Source organism: Cricetulus griseus, chromosome 7 (genome assembly GCF_003668045.3).
Source record: "Cricetulus griseus strain 17A/GY chromosome 7, alternate assembly CriGri-PICRH-1.0, whole genome shotgun sequence".
NCBI classification, from domain to species: Eukaryota; Metazoa; Chordata; class Mammalia; order Rodentia; family Cricetidae; genus Cricetulus; species Cricetulus griseus.
The window spans coordinates 91751208-91772305 of record NC_048600.1 but is presented as its reverse complement, the minus strand read 5'-3'; the positions used below and the strand labels follow the sequence as shown (position 1 = coordinate 91772305).

General features: G+C 52.0%; 1 protein-coding gene across 3 annotated transcripts; it reads left to right on the top strand.

The window, feature by feature from the left end:
• Nucleotides 1-5487: 5487 nt before the first annotated feature.
• Nucleotides 5488-19316, top strand: LOC100762193 (forkhead box protein N1). Of its 3 annotated transcripts, none has more exons than XM_027426135.2 (8): nt 5488-5610; nt 6025-6483; nt 8456-8578; nt 11198-11328; nt 12133-12229; nt 16139-16346; nt 16493-16984; nt 18875-19316. In XM_027426135.2, exons 1-8 carry the CDS (start codon nt 5488-5490, stop codon nt 19192-19194), a joined length of 1953 nt encoding a protein of 650 aa, XP_027281936.1. In that variant the 3' UTR covers nt 19195-19316. The 3 variants fall into 3 exon arrangements, with proteins under 3 accessions (XP_027281936.1, XP_027281935.1, XP_027281934.1); XM_027426134.2 differs by having other exon boundaries at nt 6022-6483; nt 8459-8578; XM_027426133.2 differs by having other exon boundaries at nt 6022-6483.
• The last annotated feature ends 1782 nt before the right edge of the window (nt 19317-21098 follow it).

Below are 21098 nucleotides of genomic sequence, written 5' to 3'. Positions count from 1 at the left end.
GGGTGACAATGCAGCTCCTCCCTCCTGGGGTGTAACCAGAATTATTCCTGGTACAAGCCCTGGCAGACCACTCTGATATATATATATTGTATACATCCATAGAACCAACATCAGCATCTTAAAATTCAATTGATTCCTGTACTTAATTTTGCCTATAGAAGAACTGATATGCAGATGAGGAAATAACTTGTCTAAGACCACAAAACCAGAAAAAGTGTTCCCCAGGCCCCACCCTTAAATGGCCCCTTCTGCCTGAGAACTGAGGAGACAGAATCTAGGAAGCAGAGGTACCAATGGCTATAGTCAGTGTAGATCTGCCTGTTTAAGGGAAGGGTACAAGGTGGGGGCACTAGGGATACAGGGCAGTCAGTCCTGCAGTGATGACTGCCATTGATTTACTATCCCTCCAGCTAGGAGTGTTCTGGAGGGGCTTCCTCCCAAACTCCCTACGAAGGACCAGTGGGTCATTTCTCTCTTCCTTTGATTCTAGGACCCATTGGGTCTGCATTTTTTGTCCCCAGATATTTTCTTCTCCTCTCCAAGAATCATGGGAGGAGCTCAGAGGGCAGAGGGTGGCAAGGATGCCCAGACCCTGAGAGGTCTTCAATATGTCTTGCTAATTGTAGCATTGGATAAGTGTGTCTGGGGCTCTTGAGGTACAAAAGACAGGATTTTCTCATTTTCTATGTGTGGCCCTAGGCATGTTGTTTCTTCCCTGTTGGCCTCAAGTTTTTGTTTTCATTTTTTTTTCATGAAAAATGAAGCCAAGGCCCTTTCTTCTATACCTGCAGTGTGCTGACAATTTGTCATCAAATATTAGCTATCAAAAAGGGGAAGGGAAATTCTGATTTGGCTTTTGTTTTGGTTGGGTTTGATTTGGTGTTTTTAAAGACAGGTTCTCTCTATGCATCTCTGGCTGTCACTATGCAGACCAGGCTGACCTCAAATTCAGAGAGAATCACCTGTCTCTGCCTTCCCAGTACTGGGATTAAAGTTGCGCGCCAACACAGCTGGCAGGGTTCTGGTTTGTAATGTTTGAAAACTTGCATGGGCAGCTATGTAGCCATGGCCAATTTGTCCTTGTTTCACTGAATGTAAAATTGGAAGTGATGGATTCGGTTTGTTCCCCAAAGCCCTGGCTCCAGCATTCCATGCTCACAGTCCTTGGGGACAGAGGGAGGAAGAGGTGAAGTGATCATAAAAACAAGCAATGTGAACTTCTATGTGCTCCAAAGATGTGGGTCTAGAATGGTCATGGTCTTACAGCAGAAGGGAACCTGGGTCACATCTTACTCCCTAGTCTCCAGCCCATGAAGGAGACATGGTGGGTAGAAGTTGGTTCTAAGTGGTGGGTTATAAGTGCTCTGGACCAGCTCCAGGATTCTGGATTTGAGGGTGGGGTGGGGGGAGAAAGGAAAGTCGAGAGATCAGTTTGCTGATATTGGTACACATCCCATTGCTTTCTCTGAAGCCGGAAGAGATAGGATCAAGGTTTGACAGCAATGAAAAAGTCCTTCCAAGTTCATAGGCCAGTGTCAGGACACTGGGGCCACCAGAGGTGCCTCCTGAGGGACCCAAAACAGTAGGGACGCCCTATCCATTCCATTCTAGGCCATTGAAGTTTCTGTAGTCACTGGCTCTACTGCAGGAGAATGGACAAAATGGCCTCAGAGGCCAGAGCCAAGAGGAAGTACAGTCTCTGTCAGTGAAGGAAGATGATGTCAGGGAGATGATGGTGGGGAACAGGAAAGGGCAAGAGGAGGGAGCTCCCTCCCCCACACTGGAGCTCATGCCTTAAATTAACTCTGTCCCACTGCTAATTATTAATAATAGCTATCATTTATTGAGTATGTACTGTGTAGTAAGCTATTTACAAGCAATATTTCATCCAATCCTCCAAAGAGGTATGTATTATTAGCTCTATTTTACAGTGGAGGAAACTGAGGCCCAGGGAAGGAAGTTAAGCAACGTGTCCAACCAAATTCTCATCCTGTTTAGGACTCAGACCCAGACCTGACTCCAAGTCCCAAGCTTTAAGAACTCTACCCACTGCTCAGGGAAGGGCTGGGGCTTGGATCCTCTCTCTCCCCGCTCTCTGTGCTGAGAGGATCCTTACCAAACACCAACTAGGGGCCCTTTGTGCAGCCGTTGAAGCACATAACCCCTTTCGGATGAAGTTGATTAAGGACTCACTTCCCCAGGCCGTGTGGCTTTAGAAGAGTCAGTTAATTTCCTTAAGGGACTCCTAGAACAGGGCTTCAGCTCTGGGGACCAAGGATGCCCTTGGTCACTGAGTTGGAAGTCAGTACATGTGGAACCCACCCAGAAGAAAGCCTGGGTGAGGACCACTCTGGGACATCTGCATCCTCGATGCAAATTAAGGGGCAGGCCTCTGAACTCTACAGAGACGAGCCCAAATCCCAGAAATGGGGTAGTGGTTTGCAGAGCCAGAGTGTGAAAGTGTTAGCTAGGACCGGAGGCCTCTGACATGGGGGATCTGTTCCAGAGTTTGTACAGCTAGTCTGATTGGGGAGCTTCTAAGCAAGACAGATCCTCAGGAGGGGAAGGCCCAGTCAGGCTCAGGCGCCCCCACCCCTGGGTTCAAGTCTGTAAAGCAACAGGACTTGTATCTGAGTCTTCTGAGGTCATAATAAATGAAGACCAAGCAGACAGGGAAGGCCAGCTAGGGCAGTTGCCACCAGGGACAATGTCATCAGCACCTCTCCCTGGACTACCAGGCCTGAAGCAGCAAGGCCATCAAGGAAACTATAGAACCTGGGGTTAGAGGCCCTTGGGTCCAGCTACATTTGGCCAATTGAGGCCAGAGGTATGACATGTGTCCCTGAACATTTTCTGGGTATCAGTACCTTATGCTCACATGGCACTTAACTTCAAGAGGCCCCAGTGAGATAAGTCCACACACCCCACTTCTCAGATGAAGAAAGTGAAATACAGACTTATGCAGTGTGTCCAAAATCACATAGCCAGAACATGACAAGGCTTGGAACTGAAAGTCAGATCTACCTCAAGCTTAACCGCTAGTACTCTCCCCTCCCCAGACCGCAGAGCCTAAGATCTGAAGGGAGAAGCCCCCATCTCACACCTGGAGTGGGCGGGCCTTATACCTGGAAGGCACCAAGTTCACAAGACACCATGTCCTCTGGGGAAGGCAGCTCTGAGCCAGGGTGAGGCATGGCAGGCAGGCCCAAGCGGTCCAGGGAGCATGGGCCAGGGTGGGCAGTCATGCAAAGCTGGAGATGGGGTGTCCTCACCCCTGCCTGCTCCCTTAAAGTGTCCAGTTACAGCCAGCTCCACGCTTCCTGGTCACGCCACATTTAGCATCTTTGTGAGTGAGTCTGGGCAGGGATATAGAGAAGGGGTGGGCAGGGGGGGGGGACTCTTTTAGGAGTGTGGGAGAACCTCTCCACCCTCAAATTCCCTCCCAGTCTAATTCTATGTGGGACTCCGGACAGGTCCCTTTCCTCTTTGTCACCATTAGCCTCTCTGGAGATGGCTAATTCATCAAAGATATGTCAACCACTGACTGGGCCAGGCTCAGGCCAGTGAGGCCCGCCCCCCCTCACAGATTTCCCAGAACTGCACAGCTACTTTGCTGTGACTTGGGGGGGTCTTGGGTAGATGGAATAAGTGCAAAACTTCTGCCTTTTGTGCTGCTTGACTCCTGGAACATCCCACCCAGCATTGACGCCCATCAAGTGCAAAAGTGGGGAGAGAAGCTAACCAAAGCCTAGCTCAGGTTCTGATTCTGTCAAGGATTGGCTGTGAGACTGGGAAAGTCACAAAATCCCTCTGGGCCTCAGTTCTCTCATCTGAAAGATGGGATTAATAATGTGCCATCCTTGCACAGTTGTCCTAGAAAAGCAATGAGCTTGGGCATAATGGCTCATGCTTCAAATGTCAACCCTTGGGAGGTGAGGTCAGAAGATGGCCGATAGTTCAGGGTTAGCCTGGCCTACAGAGTGAGTTGGGGGCCAGCATGAACTATATGGTGAGACTCTGTATTAATAAACAGCAGGGGTACCTGGTGGTGGTCCAGCACTCAGGAGGAAAGAGGCAGGTGAATCTCTGTGAGTTTGAGGCCAGCCTGGTCTACAGAGTGAGTTTCTGGACAACCAGGACTACGCAGAGAAACCCTGTCTTGAAACAGGGGCTACCTATCATGCCGTTTGCCCTAGGTTGGAATGCAGAACTGGGCACAAAGGTGCATGTCTATAATCCCAGCGCTGGGCCCTTTGTAGAGATGGAGGAAGGCAAAGAGTCAAGCTGAGAATGGAGCAGCAGTGATAACACTATTAATAACAAGAACCGTCGTGGGTCAAGCCCTGGGCTCTGCTTGCACTATGCTCCATGCTCTCTATGCATGATCTCATTGCACTCTCAGCCCTGAGTGAGGTTCTGTCACTCACCTTGCTTGGGGATGCTGCTATGGAAATGCAAAGAGCTTTGCTGACACAGCCTAAGATGAAAAGCCTCCCCTGGCGCTGACTCCCAAGGCCTCCAAGCCACTCTATGGTTCTGGGATCAGGGTTCTCAAACAGTTCCGAAGGGGTCAGCCCTCAGATCTAATCCAAGCCTCAGCTTTTCTTGGGCAAGATGAAGGGTTCAGGAAAGAGGCAATGATGGGGGATAAGGAGCAGCTGGGGACAGCACTGGGTTCCATCCCACACAGAACAGGACGGGAGGGGAGAAGAATGGGGATAAGGAAAAGAAAAAGAAAAGGGCAGAGTTTGGCAGAAGTCACAGATAAAACTGTTGGAAGGATGGAGGTAAAAACACTGACCAGAAATCCCATGGGCCCTACAAGACCAGCCTCTGTATCACCAGAATCACTGTCATATGAAGCCTAGGCATGTCACTCCCCTAATGCCCCCTTCTCTCAGGGCCTACTGATAAGATCACCTGTCATAGACGCCGGAGACCTAGCAGCCAGGACTCCCTGGGAGTCCCTCAAGCCATCAAAGCTTGAGAATAGACAGGACCTCCTCTGAGTATCCAGTCTGCTTCATTTCTCTTTCATGATCCTCCTGCCTCATCCTCTTCAGCATTTGCCTACCAACATGTACCAATGTACCACCATGGATATCTATCTATCATCTGTCTATCAGTCTATCATCTATCTATCCATCTATCTATCTAACCATCTATTATGTCTATCATATCTATCTATATTATTTCTACCCTATTTGTCTATTGTATCTATCTATCCTATCTATCTATCAATCCATCTATCTATTATATCTATCATAACTATATCATTTCTATCCTATTTGTCTATCTATCTATCTATCTATCTATCTATGTCGATATCTTTCCTTCTCTCCCTGTCTTCCTAATCAGATGGCTGCAAACAGGGTCCCACCCTAGGGAAGGGGCGGGAATGGGGGTGGTGGGCCTGGGGTTGACCACCCCTAGAAGTTGGTCCTCATTCTCATTGTAGCCGGCTTTCTTCGAGGCCAGGACTGGGTGATGGTGTCGATACTCCCTCCGAAGTCTGACGTCACACTGCCAGGTGCCACCCGACTAGAGGGCGAACCCCAAGGGGACCTCATGCAGGCTCCGGGCCTCCCAGGCTCCCCTGCCCCACAGAGCGTAAGTACCTGGTGCCTAGGTCTGGCATTAGGACAAGCCTGGTAGCTGAGCAGAGAGTAGACAGTCACTGCCCAACACAAGGACCTCGAGGGTCTATTTTGTCCCTTACACCAAGAAATATGATGGATCTAGACCCAGAAGGGCTCTGAGCCCACATGGGTCTCTGTTCATCCCTTGGTTTGGTGTTTCCTAGCTCAAGGTATGGAGTCCCATCAGCCTTGAAGTGCCCCAGGTTTAGGAGAAGTATGCTTGTGTCAGGTTGGGATCCCAAGAGCAGCTTATGTCTTTCCCATCATTTCAGGATTCCCATGGGCTTAGTCACAGACTCTATTATCTCAACACAGAGTAGGGTCCTGGCAGGTCCCCGGGTCCAACCTCCATTTACGGGTTCTCTCTACTCTGTCTACCTAGAAGCATGTCAACTTCAGCTGCTCATCATTTGTGCCTGATGGCCCCCCAGAGAGAGCACCCTCACTGCCCCCCCACAGCCCCAGCATTGCATCTCCAGGCCCGGAGCAAATCCAAGGCCACTGCACAGCTGGACCTGGCCCAGGCTCCTTCTGCCCCTCTCCCTCAGACAAGTATCCTGGCTTTGGCTTTGAGGAGGGCACAGCAGGCAGCCCAGGGCGCTTCCTCAAGAGCAACCACATGCCTTTCCACCCCTACAAGAGGCACTTCCATGAGGACATTTTCCCTGAGGCCCAGACGGCCATGGCCCTCGATGGACACTCCTTTAAGACTCCGGGGGCACTGGAAGCCTTCGAGGAGATTCCAGTGGATGTGGGGGATGCCGAGGTCTTCCTGCCTGGCTTCCCGGCAGAGGCTTGGTGCAATGGACTCCCTTACCCCAGCCAGGAACACAGCCAAGTTCTGGTGAGTACCGGTGGCCAAGTGCTTCCCACTTATCTCTCTTGGCCATCTAGAAAGAATCCTCAAAGCCGGGCATGGTGGCACATGCCTGTAATCCTAGTACTCAGGAGGCTGAGGCAGGAGGATTGCCTGAGACAGAGGCCTTCCTATGCCTTTATATGGGGACCCCATCTCAAAATTGGAGCTTCAATGCAGCAGCAAGTACAGAGGGTAGGAGCCCCCTGGCTCCATGCTGGTCCCCTGACTAGGGGGAAGCTAGATTGGCAGGCATAGAGGGGCCCAAGTGGAGGAAGCACATCAGGACAGAAGCTGGCAGCTTCCCAGAGGGTGCTGAGTCAAGATTCCAGAAGGTGACTTCTGTTTGTCTAAGTGTTAAGAATGCCCAGCCAGACCAACCCTCACCTATGCAAATGTGAGGAGGGAAAAAAAAAAAAAAAAAAAAAAAAACCACATTCCAGAGAGAAAGGTTCTGGCCAGAGCGTCAGATCAAAACTCCACCAAACCAGTGTGGACTCAGGAACCCTTCCAGACCCCTTATTTGTTTGTTTGTTTAGTGTGTGTGTGTGTGTGTGTGTGTGTGTGAGTGAGTGAGTGAGAGAGAGAGAGAGAGAGAGAGAGAGAGAGAGAGAGAGAGAGAGAATAGCTGTGTCACCTAAGTCTGGCCATGAACTAAAGAGTCCCCTAACTCAGTATCACTGGTACTGGAATTACAGGTGGGTTCCTGGACCTATTCTTTGGCCAGAGCAGGCCTCTGTGTACTAGTAGAAGTGCCTTGGAAACACCTTAGAAGGTTGGCATGCACTTCCGCAGCCAGATCTGCAAGTGGCTTAATTTCACTGAGCCTCGTGGGAAAAGAAATGTTAAGGGCACCCCGTCTCATAGGATCGTGGCTTGCGAAAGCGAAAGGGGGCTTGCCTCCTGCTCCCTACCTCTGACCTCGGGGGCTACCACTGAGTGAGGTCAGCTTGATGGGTTGTCTCCTCCAGGGGTCCACCAACCTTCTTCACCTCCTGCTTCCAAATGGGCCCATTCTAGTCCTTAGCCACTCCCAACAGGAAGGAAGATAGAGAAAGAGATGAACACCCATCAGGTGTGGCCAAGACAGGCTCTTACTCTGTTTCTGGAACGGTGACAGCCTTTTCTCAAGCCTTCAGAATGTGGCAGCAGCCACAGCAAGGTATTCTGCAAAACAGTGATTATCCCCTAGTGTCCATTCAGTGAAGCTCCTGGTCATTCGGCCTTGTGCTTTCTTTCCAGGGCTCCATTTAATCTTCCCAACGATGCTCTAGAGAGTGTGTTACAAGTTGTACCTAGGGGCCCACCTCTGCCTGGTCCGTTCTCTGAATGACTGATGCCACATAGTTTTCCTCTCCGGGATCAGCCCCACCATCTATCAAATGAAGGGGTTGGAGACGATGCTTGTGGCCCTTCTAGGCCCAAGATCCCGTGATTACAGCAATCTCTGCATCAGCAGCCCTGGGGCACACCCAGAAAGTGGTCACAGCTAGCTTTTGCCCCTCTGGGCCCAAATGCTGGCTTCCTTCCCATAGGCCCCTGGAATCTTGGTAAGAGCAGTCTGATCCTGGCTTATCTGTCTTCCAGGACCTAGCTGCGCCCTTGCTGTCTCTACTCAGGGTCTTATGGCCCTGAGGACTCCACACAGGCCTTTCAGAGATCTCTGGTCCCACTCGAGTCTACATGACCACTAACAGTCTCCTCCATTTCTCTGGTGACCTAGCCTACGCCTGTCACCCGCAGTGAGGTGGGATGTGGGGAACACTTTCCATTTCAGCCTAGCCCCACCACTGACTTGCTGATTTCCCTCAGGAAAACCCCTATCCATCTCTGTTCTCTGATCCTTCCCCAAGAGTCAGCTTTCAGAAAGTCAGAGAAAGGATTCCTTTAGTGTGAGGTTCAAGACAAAAGAAAGAAGGAGGAAGGAAAACAAACAAACAAACAAAACTTTCTTTTCCAGCAGAGGTCAGAAGTAAAGGTCAAGCCCCCAGCACTGGACAGCGGTCCCAGCGGTCCCGGCATGTACTGCTACCAGCCTCCTTTGCAGCATATGTACTGCTCTTCTCAGCCCGCCTTCCACCAGGTAGGCGTGGGGCAAGTGGGTAGACTTCCTAGAGATCTCAGGAGGGTGTGTGGGCGTTGCTGTGTGTGTGTGCTGTGGGTGGGGTGTTGCTATGTGTGTGTTGCTGTATGCGTGTGTGTTGCTGTTGTGTGTGTTGCTATGTGTGTGGGTGTTGCTGGGGGGGTGTTGTTGGGGTGTTGTGGGGAGGTGTTGTGGGGGTGTTGTGGGGAGTGTTACTGTGTGGGGGGGTGTTGCTGTGTAGGTGTTGCTGTGTGGGTGGGTGTTGCTCTGTGTGTGGATGCTGCTGTGTGGGTGGGTGTTGCTCTGTGTGTGGATGCTGCTGTGTGGGTGGGTGTTGCTCTGTGTGTGGATGTTGCTGTGTGTGGGCATTGCTGTGTGTGTTGCTGTATGTATGGGTGTTGTTGTGAGGGTGTTGCTGTGTGTATTGCTGTGTGTGTGTGTGTGTTGCTGTGTGTGTGGATGTTGTTGTGTGTATTGCTGTGTGTGCGTTGCTGTGGGTGGGGTGTTGCTGTTGTGTGTGTTGCTATGTGTGTGGGTGTTGCTGTGGGGGGTGTTGTGGGGGGTGTTACTGTGTGTGTGGGTATTGCTCTGTGTGTGGATGTTGCTGTGTGTGGACATTGCTGTGTGTGTTGCTGTATGTATGGGTGTTGTGGGGGTGTTGCTGTGTGTGTGGGTATTGTGGAGGGTGTTATTGTGTGGGTGAGTGTTGCTGCTGTATATGTGGGTGTTGCTGTGTATGTGGATTTTTGTTGCTGTCGGGGTGTTGCTATATGTGTGGGTGTTGCTGTGTGTATTGCTGTGTGTGTGTGTGTGTGTGTGTGTGTGTGTGTGTGTGTGTGGCTGTGTGTGTAGGTGTTGCTGTGTGTGTGGATGTTGCTGTGTATATTGCTGTGTGTGTGTTGCTGTGGGGGGTATTGCTGTTGAGTGTGGATGTTGTTGTGTGTGTGTGTGTGTGTGTGTGTGTGTGTGTTGCTGTGTGTGATGTGTATGTATATGTATGTGTGTTCATGTGGGTGGGTGGGCAGGTGAAGATATCAGGGTCCTGAGCTCAGACAGGGCTACCCCAGTGGAAAGAGAAACAATTGCCCTTACCTAAGGGTTCTCAGGATTCTCTGACCGCCTGCTGGAGGCTGGGGAGTCTCAAACAGAAAGTGCAGCCAAGACTGAAGCAATCATGATGTGAACCATGGGGGAAGTGGGGGACCATCCCAGACAGACAGGAGCAAAGAGGAAAGGGGTGTGTGGTGTGACACACAGGCTGGGCAAGGAAGGGAACAAAGGACTCCCATCTAGGTCACACCTTGCTGTGTGACCTTGTCCTTAAATTTCCCTTTGTCCTAGAATGGGTGGGCAGAAGTGTGGGGCTGGGGTCCTTCCTATCCACATTTACCATCCTTGCCCTTTGCCATCCTACTGCCCAGTTTAGCCTCTCCAGAATGAATGAGATGCTAAATAATTGCCCCACACTGGCAAGGGATGGAGGATTTTTGAAAAGACAGAAAAGAGCCCCAGAGCAGCCAGGCAGCTCCCTTGGAGTCACCGGGCAAGACAGAGCAAGTGGCTGCCCAGCGCCCAGCTCCATCCACCTGCAGCCTGGCACTCAGACAGGCCTTGCCTGTGGAGCAGGTTCTACTCCAGCTCTGGCATTGGCCCTGATCCTAGCCAAGCCAGGAGGCAGGCTGAGAAGGTGGGGTGGGGGTCAGGCTACCGACTGTGGGTACAGAAAGTGACAGAGAGGGACAAAGAAACACATGATATGCGGGGCATCCTCCCTTCTAGGAAGGCCTAACTGCAGAAGCCTATGCTTTTCTGAGGATCCTGATCTGACTCAGGGTACAGAGGATGTCCCTGAGGCAGTCTGCCACAGCAGGGGTCAAGCCACCACAGGATGAGGGTGACAGGTAGACCCTAAGTGGCCTTGTCATGCCTAGCTCTGCTTTGAAACCCTCTGTAGTCTTCAACGTCCTTGAACAAGATGGCCGCACCCAGGGCTTTATGGAGCCCAGAGAGAGGGTGACTCAGGCACTAAGTGTCTCTTGGTGACCTGGAAAGAACACTTCAGCCTGAAGCAGCTGGGGGAGTTAGAGTCTCCAACCCCCAGCCCCCATAAAACACCATTCCCAGCACCGCAGCCACTCCCTTCGCCGTAAAACTACCTCCTACCCCCACCTGCCCACCATCATGACCGGCTCTTTCAAAGAGCCACTGAAACTCGTAAAGGTGGCCATGCCTAGAACACACCCAGGCTGGACATCCCGCTTCCGGCCCAGTGCTCCAAAAAAGACACAGGAGGCCTGGAGTACCTACCTGGAAAATGCAGGACTGTGAGCTGATCCCCATCCCATCCCCATGGCAACCAGGGTACCTCAAGGTCTGAGAGGAAAGAGTTGGAAAAAGATAGCTTTGAGGCCTTTTGAGATTCTAAGTTCTAGAGTGTGGGTCTCTTCCCAAGCCCAAAATGTCCAACCCACCACCCCTTCCTCAGTCATGCCATTGGAGTTCATGACCAAGGACCATGACCTTGGTTACCTCTCTGGATATGTGTGAATGGAGGAGTGGAGCCCCACTTGGGAAGGCTTGGTACCATGGTAATTACTCTGTCCCCTTTGACCTCCACAGTACTCCCCAGGCGGAGGCAGCTATGCTGTGCCTTACCTGGGCTCCGCTCACTACCCCTATCAGAGGATCACACCCCAGGCCAGTGCGGACGGGCACCAGCCACTCTTCCCCAAGCCCATCTACTCCTACAGGTACATGTCCTAGCACATCTGGGGCAGAACTAGGAGCACTGAGGGTCCTTGGGCTTCTCAAGATGTCAGGGTCATTGAAGGGGACAGAAATCATACCTAGTAACTTCCAAGGGTGCTGGAGAAACGATCCCTGCAGGTAGGTAAGTGGTAGATAGATACACAACTTTGACCTTTTGTCTGACCCTGTGGGGTTGTAACTGGTTAGACTCAGCAGATGCTGGTGATTTGGGTGGGTGGGCCTGTGAGAGCCTATCTCGGGGCCCAGCACCTAGTGCTAGAGGTTAGGTGGGAGATTAAGGGTCCTTACTGCCTTCCCGTTCTTCTACCATGTAAAAAACAGTAAGCAAACAGCTGTGCTTCTTACTAACTGTGAAACTTTTAGTCCCCTGGAAGGGAAAGGGGGAGGCGATTCAGGGGACTGGAAGCTTTATGTAAGAGAGTGTGGGGAGGACAATACTTGGTGCACAGAAGGAAACCTTGCCCCCTCTCTACTGTCCAACACATGCGTGATGAGCCGAGGACCGTGTGGTCAGCACCATATCCATGTAATGATGTGTGTGAAACGTTCATTCCCTTAGCTCTGAGGAAGCTGACTACTGAATTTTTTTTTTTCATTTCAAAACCGAGGAAACCGTACTTGGAAAGTTTCAGACAAGCTCACACATCTAATGGCTATGTCAGGTTTTCCAGATTCCACAAAATGCTCCTATAGTTCAGTCTCAGCCTCACTGAGCCTGTTGGCTGAGGGAGAGCTGAAGGAGGTGGGGGTCAGAGGATGGGACTCTCAAGAGATGTCTTTTACAGCATCCTCATCTTCATGGCCCTTAAGAACAGTAAGACCGGAAGCCTCCCAGTCAGTGAGATCTACAATTTCATGACAGAGCACTTCCCTTATTTCAAGGTGAGTCTAAAAAAAAAAAAACAAAAACAAAAACAAAAAGCCACCCCCCAGCATGAGAGCAGGAGGGGCTTGCCATGCTTCCCCTGTGTCCCAGGTGACGTGCACTGCTTCCAGGGAGTGAGATGGTTTCAGGGCTGCACATGGATCAGAGAGAGAGAGAGAGAGAGAGAGAGAGAGAGAGAGAGAGAGAGAATCACCTCACATGTACCAGGCCCCAAGTTCCATCCTCAGTAGCCAAGAGGGGGAGGACTCTGAACAGAGCTCTCAAGCTGCTTGCTCCAGGTTACATAGCAGCTGGGGGGAGTGGGAGGAGGGAATGATGTCAGTTCTGATGGGTTTCAGGGACCAGCTACCTATCCCCAAATTGAGAGAGGAAAACAGGTAATAGGAGTGTCTCCAGCCTCAGCCAGAGTGCTGTGGGCTGGAGGAATTCCAGGTTGGAGCTGGAACCTGTCACCTTCCAGGGTGAGATTAGCATCTGCCTCTGTGGGCAGCACACTGAGCTTCCCTTGTGCCTGAAAGTGGGGCTCAAAGTATTAGGTGTCCTGAGAATCCAGCTGGTTCTCTCAGAAACACAGGTTCGGCATTAGTTCCTATTCCCCACAGAAGAGACTTTAGGTAACTTCCAGAAATTCCTTCCTAGGACCCAGGGACAGGAGGAGGGCTGAGAGGGACCCTGGGGAAACTGAGGCATGTATGTAACAGTTATGGGGTGAAGGTGATGCCCAGTATTTTCAAATGTTCCTGGACAACATTCCTAGACAGGGTGGAGGTGGGGGATCAGAATAGCTCATCCCTGACCCTTGATCTAACCCTGGGGGAGAGGGGTATTGTCTGTCTCTGGGTTGACTTGGCAAAGCTGGTGCCTTGGGTGCACCTGGGGACCTGACAGGACCCTTCTCTTCAGGCGAGCAAACTTATCAGCTAGGGTGATCCATCCTTCCAAGATCACACAGCAAATGGGTCAGTTGCTGAGTCAAGCTATTGGCCTTCACACACAGCCCCCTTAGCCTTGACACATGCTCCCCAAGCTCCTCTTGTACAGACATCTTCTCCTAAGGTGGGTGCAGGAGAAGCAAGAGTTTCTGCTAGGGGGTACAGTCCCCAGGACGGGTGCTATCTCATCCACTACCCCGGCAGGACAAGTAGCTGAGACCCAGGCCATCCTGAGTCAGCTCCATAGGTGGTTGGAGATTCTTGCCCCTACTGTCTGTGCCATAGTCCTGCCTGGGGACGGTTGCTGGCTGATGTGCAGGCAACTTGGCACCTGCTATGCTCCCCCAGTCAGGGAGTGGGCAAAAAGTCTTTCAGTGTGGCTTTGGCTAGAATGGAAAAGTCCACTGACTTCAAGTTCTGAAGTCAGAATCTCCTGGGAGGAATCGACACCTGCCTTCTCCTAGAGCTGAGGCAAAGTCCTCCAAGAACTGGCCAGAGAAAGGGAGGAGAGGCCCCTCCCTGCTCCCTGGGCCTTCTTCCTGCCTACTCCTGGCCTTGCCCCCAGCCCCTCCCTATATCTCATCTTCCTGGCTTAATTATTTTTCCTGGGAGCCGTGTAATCCCTGTTTTATGGGGCTGAAGAATGAAGAGGTCTGACAGCTTTTTTTGGTTGGTTGTTTTTCTTAGCCAGTTGCATCACTCCCTCATACCTGAGTCTACTTTTGACTTCAGAGAGAGTGTGTGAGGATGGGACCGGCTCCATTGGCAAGGCAGGCCCCATGGGATGACCTGGGCAGGGCCCTTCGCTGAGGAACGGAGCTGGAATCCAGGCCCAGTTATTGTTTCCTTGTGTGATCCAAGGCCAGCCTCTTTCCTCCCTGGGCCTCAGTTTCCCCCTCTATAACATGTCTGTTTGGACCAAGCCGACAGGTTTCTTCTAGTCCTCCCTAAAGAAAGAGTTCAAAGACTCTCTGCTTCTCATTTCTCATTTGAAGGTCATTGTTCAGGGCAAGTACTGTGGACTCTCAGGTGGACAGTACTCAAGGACAGAGTGAACTCTTAGGTGGACAGAACTCAAAGGACAGAACTCAAAGGACAGAGTGGACAGTACTCATAACCAAAGCAGCTGTTGTGGGTGTCCCATCGTCCCATGAGTCAGGGATGTGGGACTAAGGAAGTACCCGGCCACTGTGCGTAATTGTTAGTGCTGACCGTCCTGCTTCCAAACAGGAAGTGGCTGGGGTGGGGGCTGCCCTGGCATCCCAAAGTCACAGATTTATGGGGCCATAAAAGTTCCCAGTGCCCATTAAGTCTGCCCATGGGGCGACAGAGCTTTGGCTCTTAGTAGAGACAGCTGTGGGAGTCAAAGGAGGTCCAATAGCTCAAGAACCTCTCTGGTAACCCTTGATGAACTTTGGGGGACATCGGAACCAGTCCCATGACAGGCTAGCTGTCCCCAAGAAAGGCTCCAGAAGCTGCTGCCAGCAACTCACAGTGACGCTGGCATCAGGGCCTGGTTCTGCTGGGCGTGATTCAGCTTGGCTGCACCCTGGGGCAAGTGAGCTAGGGAGGAGGGCGTGGCCATCTCTCATTAACCAGGAACGAGGGGCTGAAAGGGAGAGGAGCCAGAGAATGAGGGCTGGAGGGAGTTCTATCAGTTAGAGTTGTGGTTCTACCCACAGTCAGCCCCCGCTAGACTCAGAATGGTCACAGAGCCTTCAACTGAGCCAGAGGTGGGGGGCAGGAGGCCCATACCTCCCCCCAACCGCCTCTCACCCAACTGAGTCAGCTTAATGGTTTTTACAACCCTCCTTGGGCACAATTACTGCACTGGTGGCATGACCAGGCCTCCTAATGGGTGTTTATTCTGTTGGCACGAGCACCCCCAGCCTAAGGGCTGGCCTCCCCATCAGGACACACCTCCAGGGCACACTCATGCAAACTCACACCCACACACTCAATCATGGATACACACATACTCTGAGACACTTTCTCACACACAGCCATCCACACTCAGTTCAGAGGCCTGTGGTAGGAGACATCACTCACACCGAGAGGTATCTAAAGACTTCTCCCTGTCTTCACCAACACCACATCTGCAATCAGACATGGAGGCAACAGGTGCTCTAACACCCACCTACTCACCAACCCTCTTCTGCCAAGCTTGCCCCGGAGGGATGAGTCAGACCCAGAGGAGGGGCATTCTGCTGCCCCCCCTTTAAAGCTGGCCCCAAAGACTATAAAATAGTGATCTTCCCCTTTCTACAAAGGGAATGCACAGGCCAGAAGGCACACCCTGCTTCGATGGGGATATAGAAAGAAGCCTAGGTGGCATTTACCAGTTGTCCCTTAAGGGGGAATCACAAGTGGGACACAGAGGCTAATGCCTATGACCTCAGCATTAGCTGAGGCTCTGAGCCAGGATTGCTGTGAGCCTGGGCTACAGAGTGAGATCCCATCTCAAAAATGGGGGCAGGTGGCAAAAAGAATTGGAGAGATGGCTCAGTGGTTAGGAACACAGGTTGTTCATGCAGGGGACTTGGGTTCTCTTCCCAGTACCCACATGGTGGCTCACAACCATCTGTAACTTCAGTTCCCGGGGACTCAGTGCCCTCCACAGTGTCTGCATGCATGTAGTACATAGACATACCCACAGGCACCCACACGGATGCATAAAATAAGTAAAGGGTATATAAAAGGGCCACAGTCCTCTGAAGGGTCTGGGCTAAGAAGTAGGTAGGATAAAAGCAGGCTTTAGATTTTAGCTGAAAAACAAGCTTGCAGTCAAGTTTCCTGCCCAATCCTTCTCCACAACTAGGGGGTTCTAAGCATGTTTTTGGTGCTGAGGACATCAAACCACAAAGTGTGTAGAAATTCTGTTTCCCGAGTTGATGAAGGAATGTCCTAGAACCCACACCCAGAGCCACTTCTGGCTTTCTGAGCCCAGCCTGAATTCTTGCTCTGCTCTGGCAGACTGCGCCTGATGGCTGGAAGAATTCTGTTCGCCATAACCTGTCTCTCAACAAGTGCTTTGAGAAGGTGGAAAATAAGTCGGGGAGTTCCTCTCGAAAGGGCTGTCTGTGGGCCCTCAATCCTTCCAAGATCGACAAGATGCAGGAGGAGCTGCAGAAGTGGAAGAGGAAGGACCCCGTCGCTGTGCGAAAAAGCATGGCCAAACCAGGTGAGGCTGGCAGGGCCGAGCCGGAGAAAGGCCAAGGGATCCATGCATCAGAAAGGAGAGGAGTGGACAGAGCCTGTTGGAGGGTCCCAGGCTGAGGGGTTGTAAAAGAGGGGGACCTCATGATGTTTCCTTTTGGGCCTTTGCAGAAGAGCTGGACAGCCTCATTGGAGACAAAAGGGAGAAACTGGGCTCTCCACTGCTGGGATGTCCACCCCCTGGGCTGGCAGGCCCAGGCTCCATCCGGCCCCTGGCACCCTCAGCTGGTCTCTCCCAGCCTCTGCACCCAATGCACCCAGCTCCAGGCCCCATGCCTGGCAAGAATCCCCTGCAGGACTTACTGGGTGGTCATGCACCCTCCTGCTATGGGCAGACCTACCAACACCTTTCTCCCAGCCTGGCCCCCTCTGGACACCCGCAGCCATTGTTCCCACAACCAGATGGGCATCTTGAGCTGCAGGCCCAGCCAGGCACTCCCCAGGACTCACCTCTACCTGCCCACACACCACCCAGCCACAGTGCCAAGCTGCTGGCTGAGCCTTCCCCAGCCAGGACCGTGCATGATACTCTGCTGCCGGATGGAGACCTTGGTACTGACCTGGACGCCATCAACCCCTCTCTCACCGACTTTGACTTCCAGGGTGAGCTGGGAGCAAGGGAAGGAAGGGTGGAACAGGACTAGAGAGGTGCTCTTGGCCATGTCTCCAGTCTGCCATCTGCTGGCTCCTTTGTTTCTGGTCACCTGAGGCCGATGACTTGGAGTGTTGAAGCTACCCATTCACTCCCTGCCATCCGGAAATGGGGTAAACTGTTCCGGTCCCCATCTTCCTCCTCCTGGTACCCTGAACATGTTCCAGATGACCTTGTCATCAAACCTCTTGTCTCTGACAAAGCTGGGAAAAGCTACAAGTCCCATGGCATACTTGATTGTGGGTGGCTGAACATCCCAAAAGCATTTGCATTTTATCAGAATTCACCCTTCACTGCAGGAGACAGACCCTCTCTGGAATGTAAGACCTCAGAGCTAGCTGGGTGGTGGTGTACACCTTTAATCCCAGGACTCAGGAGGAAGACAGGTGAATCTCTGAGTTCGAGACCAGCCTGGTCTACAGAGCAAGTTCCAGGACAACCAAGGCTACACAGAGAAACCCTGTCTCAGAAAACCAAAAACAAACAAAGACCTGAGAGCTAGGTCTGTCCTAGAAGCCCAGGGAGGGCATCTATCTATTCCCCACCATCTTGCCAGCTCCATCCTGAAGCCAGCCAAGCCACACCCTCTTCTCTAAGTCCCACCCCTTCCCAGGTGTGTGCTGTGTGCCCCTAGGCCCTGCCACTGACCATAGGAGGTTTGGAGGAGGCTGCTGATGTATATATCTTAGGCTATAACTTCACATAGATCTTCATCCCAGCCCTGCTGTGGATGTAGAAACAAGATAGCTGCAAAGGAGGCCAGGGACGTGTGGGATATATAAATAACTACTAGAAGGCTGGAGATGTGGCTAGCATGTACCAGGCCTTAGTTAGGCTCAAAACCCCAGCACTACAGAACCAAAGCAAAACCCTTTATTGACCTACTCAAAGTTCCTACTGAGTATCAGGCATCTTGCAAACAGTTTTACATGTGTTCTCCTGGTCTGAACCTGTGGAATAGCAAGCAATATGACATGCAGAGATCATGCAAACCACTCAGGGTCACTCACCAGAAAGAAAGGGCTAGGATTGGACCCCAGGTGGCCAAGAGCAGCCAGAGTTGTCAGGTCTATCCACTCTGCAGTGCTGATGTTCCCGGCAGATTCCAATCTCTGGCCTGCCACAAGGCAGGCCACATGACCCAGAAGGGACTCAGTGGTAGCACTGTTCCCCAGAGTCAAGTGTCCGTTTTGGTCCTATCTTGCACATTGGGTCCTGGAGAAGGGGAGGCCTAGGGAGGCAGGTTCATGTACCTCATCAGGTCCAGTGGTACATTGAGGGACGATCTTAGGCTGCAAACCCACCTTCTATGGAATCCTAGGCAGAATCCCAGACAGACCTCTGGGGCTGTCCCGAAGTACGGCCTTTACAGCAACCCATCAGAGGAGCAAATCCTTAATCTTTTCCAGGGCCTTCACCCCACAAAAGAGGCACAGATGTCACCTTTACTATGACAGTGGTTCTCGGAACCATATATCAGATATCCTGTATTTCTGATATTTACATTGTGATTCGTAACAGTAGCAAAATTACAGTTATGAAGTAGCAACGAGATTTTGTGGTTGGGGGGGTCATCTTATCATGAGGAATTGTAGCAAAGTGTCACAGCATTAGGAAGGTCGACAACCACTGGTCTATGGCTTTCACACTGTGCTGCCTCGGAGCTGGACTCCGAGACTCAGGAAAAATCGGTGACTTCTTGGGGTCCCAGAGCGGGTGCCAGGGACCTCCCAGTCAGTGTTACCCGAATCCTGCTCTCTGAGGCTCCTGAGAAGTGGGAGTCAGACTGGGTTAGCTCTGTGCTGCCCTCCAGTGATAATGTTTCTCTCCTCCCCAACTAGGAAATCTGTGGGAGCAGCTGAAGGATGATAGCTTGGCCCTGGACCCCCTGGTACTGGTGACCTCGTCCCCGACCTCATCCTCCATGTTGCCACCCCCACCTCCAGCGCATTGCTTCCCCCCAGGGCCCTGCCTGTCAGAAACAGGCAATGGGGCAGGTGAACTGGCGCCTCCAGGCGACGCGGGCTCCGGGGCCCTGGGAGACCTGCACCTCAGTACCCTGTACTCGGCCTTTGTGGAACTGGAACCCACGCCCTCCTCAGCTGCTGCGGGCCCTGCTGTGTACCTCAGTCCCGGCTCCAAGCCAATGGCTCTGGCTTGAGCTGTGTCCAGCATCAGCTCCAGCCTTTTCCTGAACTGAAGTCCCAGCTAGCTGCCCATATCGGACTCACCTTAAAGGTCAAGGAAGGAAAACACTACCTGTCTCCTACGTCACTCAGCCAACTTGTTAACAGGCAGCTGGGGTACCCACCCAGGATGCTACCTGGTGGACCCGCTCTTCACATAGGGCCCCAGCAAGGCAAGTGTCCGGAAAGAAGCAACAGCGCGCCCCCTAGCTGCAGCTCACTCGAACTTCAGCTCTCAAGGGTGCAAGCAAGCCCAGCACACGTACTCACATGCCTTAAACTCAGAGATAGCCGTAGAACATTACAGAGACTGGCTTGATTTCTGGGACAGATGAGAGCTTAAAGCTTTGGTTAGAAAAGCTCAGGGCTAGTGCGACAGGTCAAAGTTCCCCCACACCTCTTCTAATTCCCGTGTGCTCTGCAGGCCTAGCCCACTCCAGTCATGTTCTTTCCCAGAAGTCTGTATTTATTCTCCTATCTTCACCCCAACAATCCACAAGGGCTCCTCCCATGTGGCCTGTGAACTCCTTAGGAAAACTGCTACTTCATAGTCAGGCTTTACTCATCCATCCTCAGTATATACTCTAGCTGGCCACCTCCAGGGTGACACACAGAAGGGCAGCATCTGGGACCAAACTGAGCCCAAATCCAACACAAAGTGCTTGGAAACACCCTTGTCCTCCGAAACTTGAACTTGTCCTCCTCTCATAGTCTCAGTCACACGAAAGGTCCCCTCCAGGTTGCCATAGTCTCACTCCACTGTCTCAAGCATTCTGGGTAACCAGATTGCAGCCTGCTAGAGTGTGTGTGTGTGTGTGGGGGGGAGAGTATCACACACACGCGAGCGTGTAGACACACACACACACACACACACACACACACACACACACACACCTGCACAGCAGACTTGGGACACCCAGGGAGCAGGCAGGATGCTTGTGGGGATCTGGACTGTGACTTAAATGCCCATCATGACCCACCAAGTGAGATTCTCAGTCTTCTCCAAAGGTTGTCCCCAAGCTCACACAAGGGTGAGCAGATTCCCTCAGTAGTCTATCACTGTCCCCTGTCCTAGAAGAATAAAATAAGTGCCTGACATTGCAGCTACTGAGCCTTCACTTCTGGGTCTTCACTCTCCAAGCAGAAGGACCAGGCCGCTAGGCATCTAGAAGGACTTTGCAAACATTTTTTTTTTTTTAATGTGTGTGTGTGTGTGTGTGTGTGTGTGTGTGTGTGTGTGTGTGTTGGCAAATGCGTGCTGTGTGTGTGTGTGCTTGTTAGGAAGAAGGCAGCGGCTCCCCTGGAGCTGGAGTTACAGGCAGCTGTGAGTCCTAATGTGGGTGCTGGAAAGCAAACTTGGGTTTTCTAGGAGACAACAGCTACAGAGAATCCCACATCAGAGCCCTCCTCCTTCCTAAGTCTCTTGGAGAAACTAGGGTGGGGTAGGACATGGGAGAGGCATGGCCAGCTGGCACACCCAAGAAAAGGAACTGCTTGCCCCAGTGGAAGAGGTATACAACTGTCTGCCAAGTCCAGGGGTGATGTGGTGCCCAACTCTGCTCATCTCTGGCCTGTATCTTGACACTCGGGTCCTCAAGCACAGGACAAGTGTTCCCTAGAATTGTTCTAGGGCCTACTTCCTTTGCTCTTGACACTTGGAACCTGGGGGTGCAGACAACCCCCTCCCCAAATTCCCCCTACCACATACCTTAATCTAGGATACAACCAGGCATCTGCAGGGGCCCTTCAATCAGATCTGTCCCTGGGGGCCCATTCAGCACATCTGGTTGTGAGCTGGCTGCCAGAGCAAGGACAGAAGGTGGCAAGGAGATAGGACTTTGGGTGTAATTGTTTGGGTCCTTTGTCACCAGATCATTCC

Excerpts from the sequence above, each read along its gene's own strand:
- LOC100762193 (XM_027426133.2), top strand. The coding sequence starts at position 5,488 with ATGGTGTCGATACTCCCTCCGAAGTCTGACGTCACACTGCCAGGTGCC. Across the intron at positions 6,484-8,455 it reads AGGAACACAGCCAAGTTCTG|CAGAGGTCAGAAGTAAAGGT; the intron begins GTGAGTACCGGT and ends TTTCTTTTCCAG. Across the intron at positions 11,329-12,132 it reads AAGCCCATCTACTCCTACAG|CATCCTCATCTTCATGGCCC; the intron begins GTACATGTCCTA and ends TGTCTTTTACAG.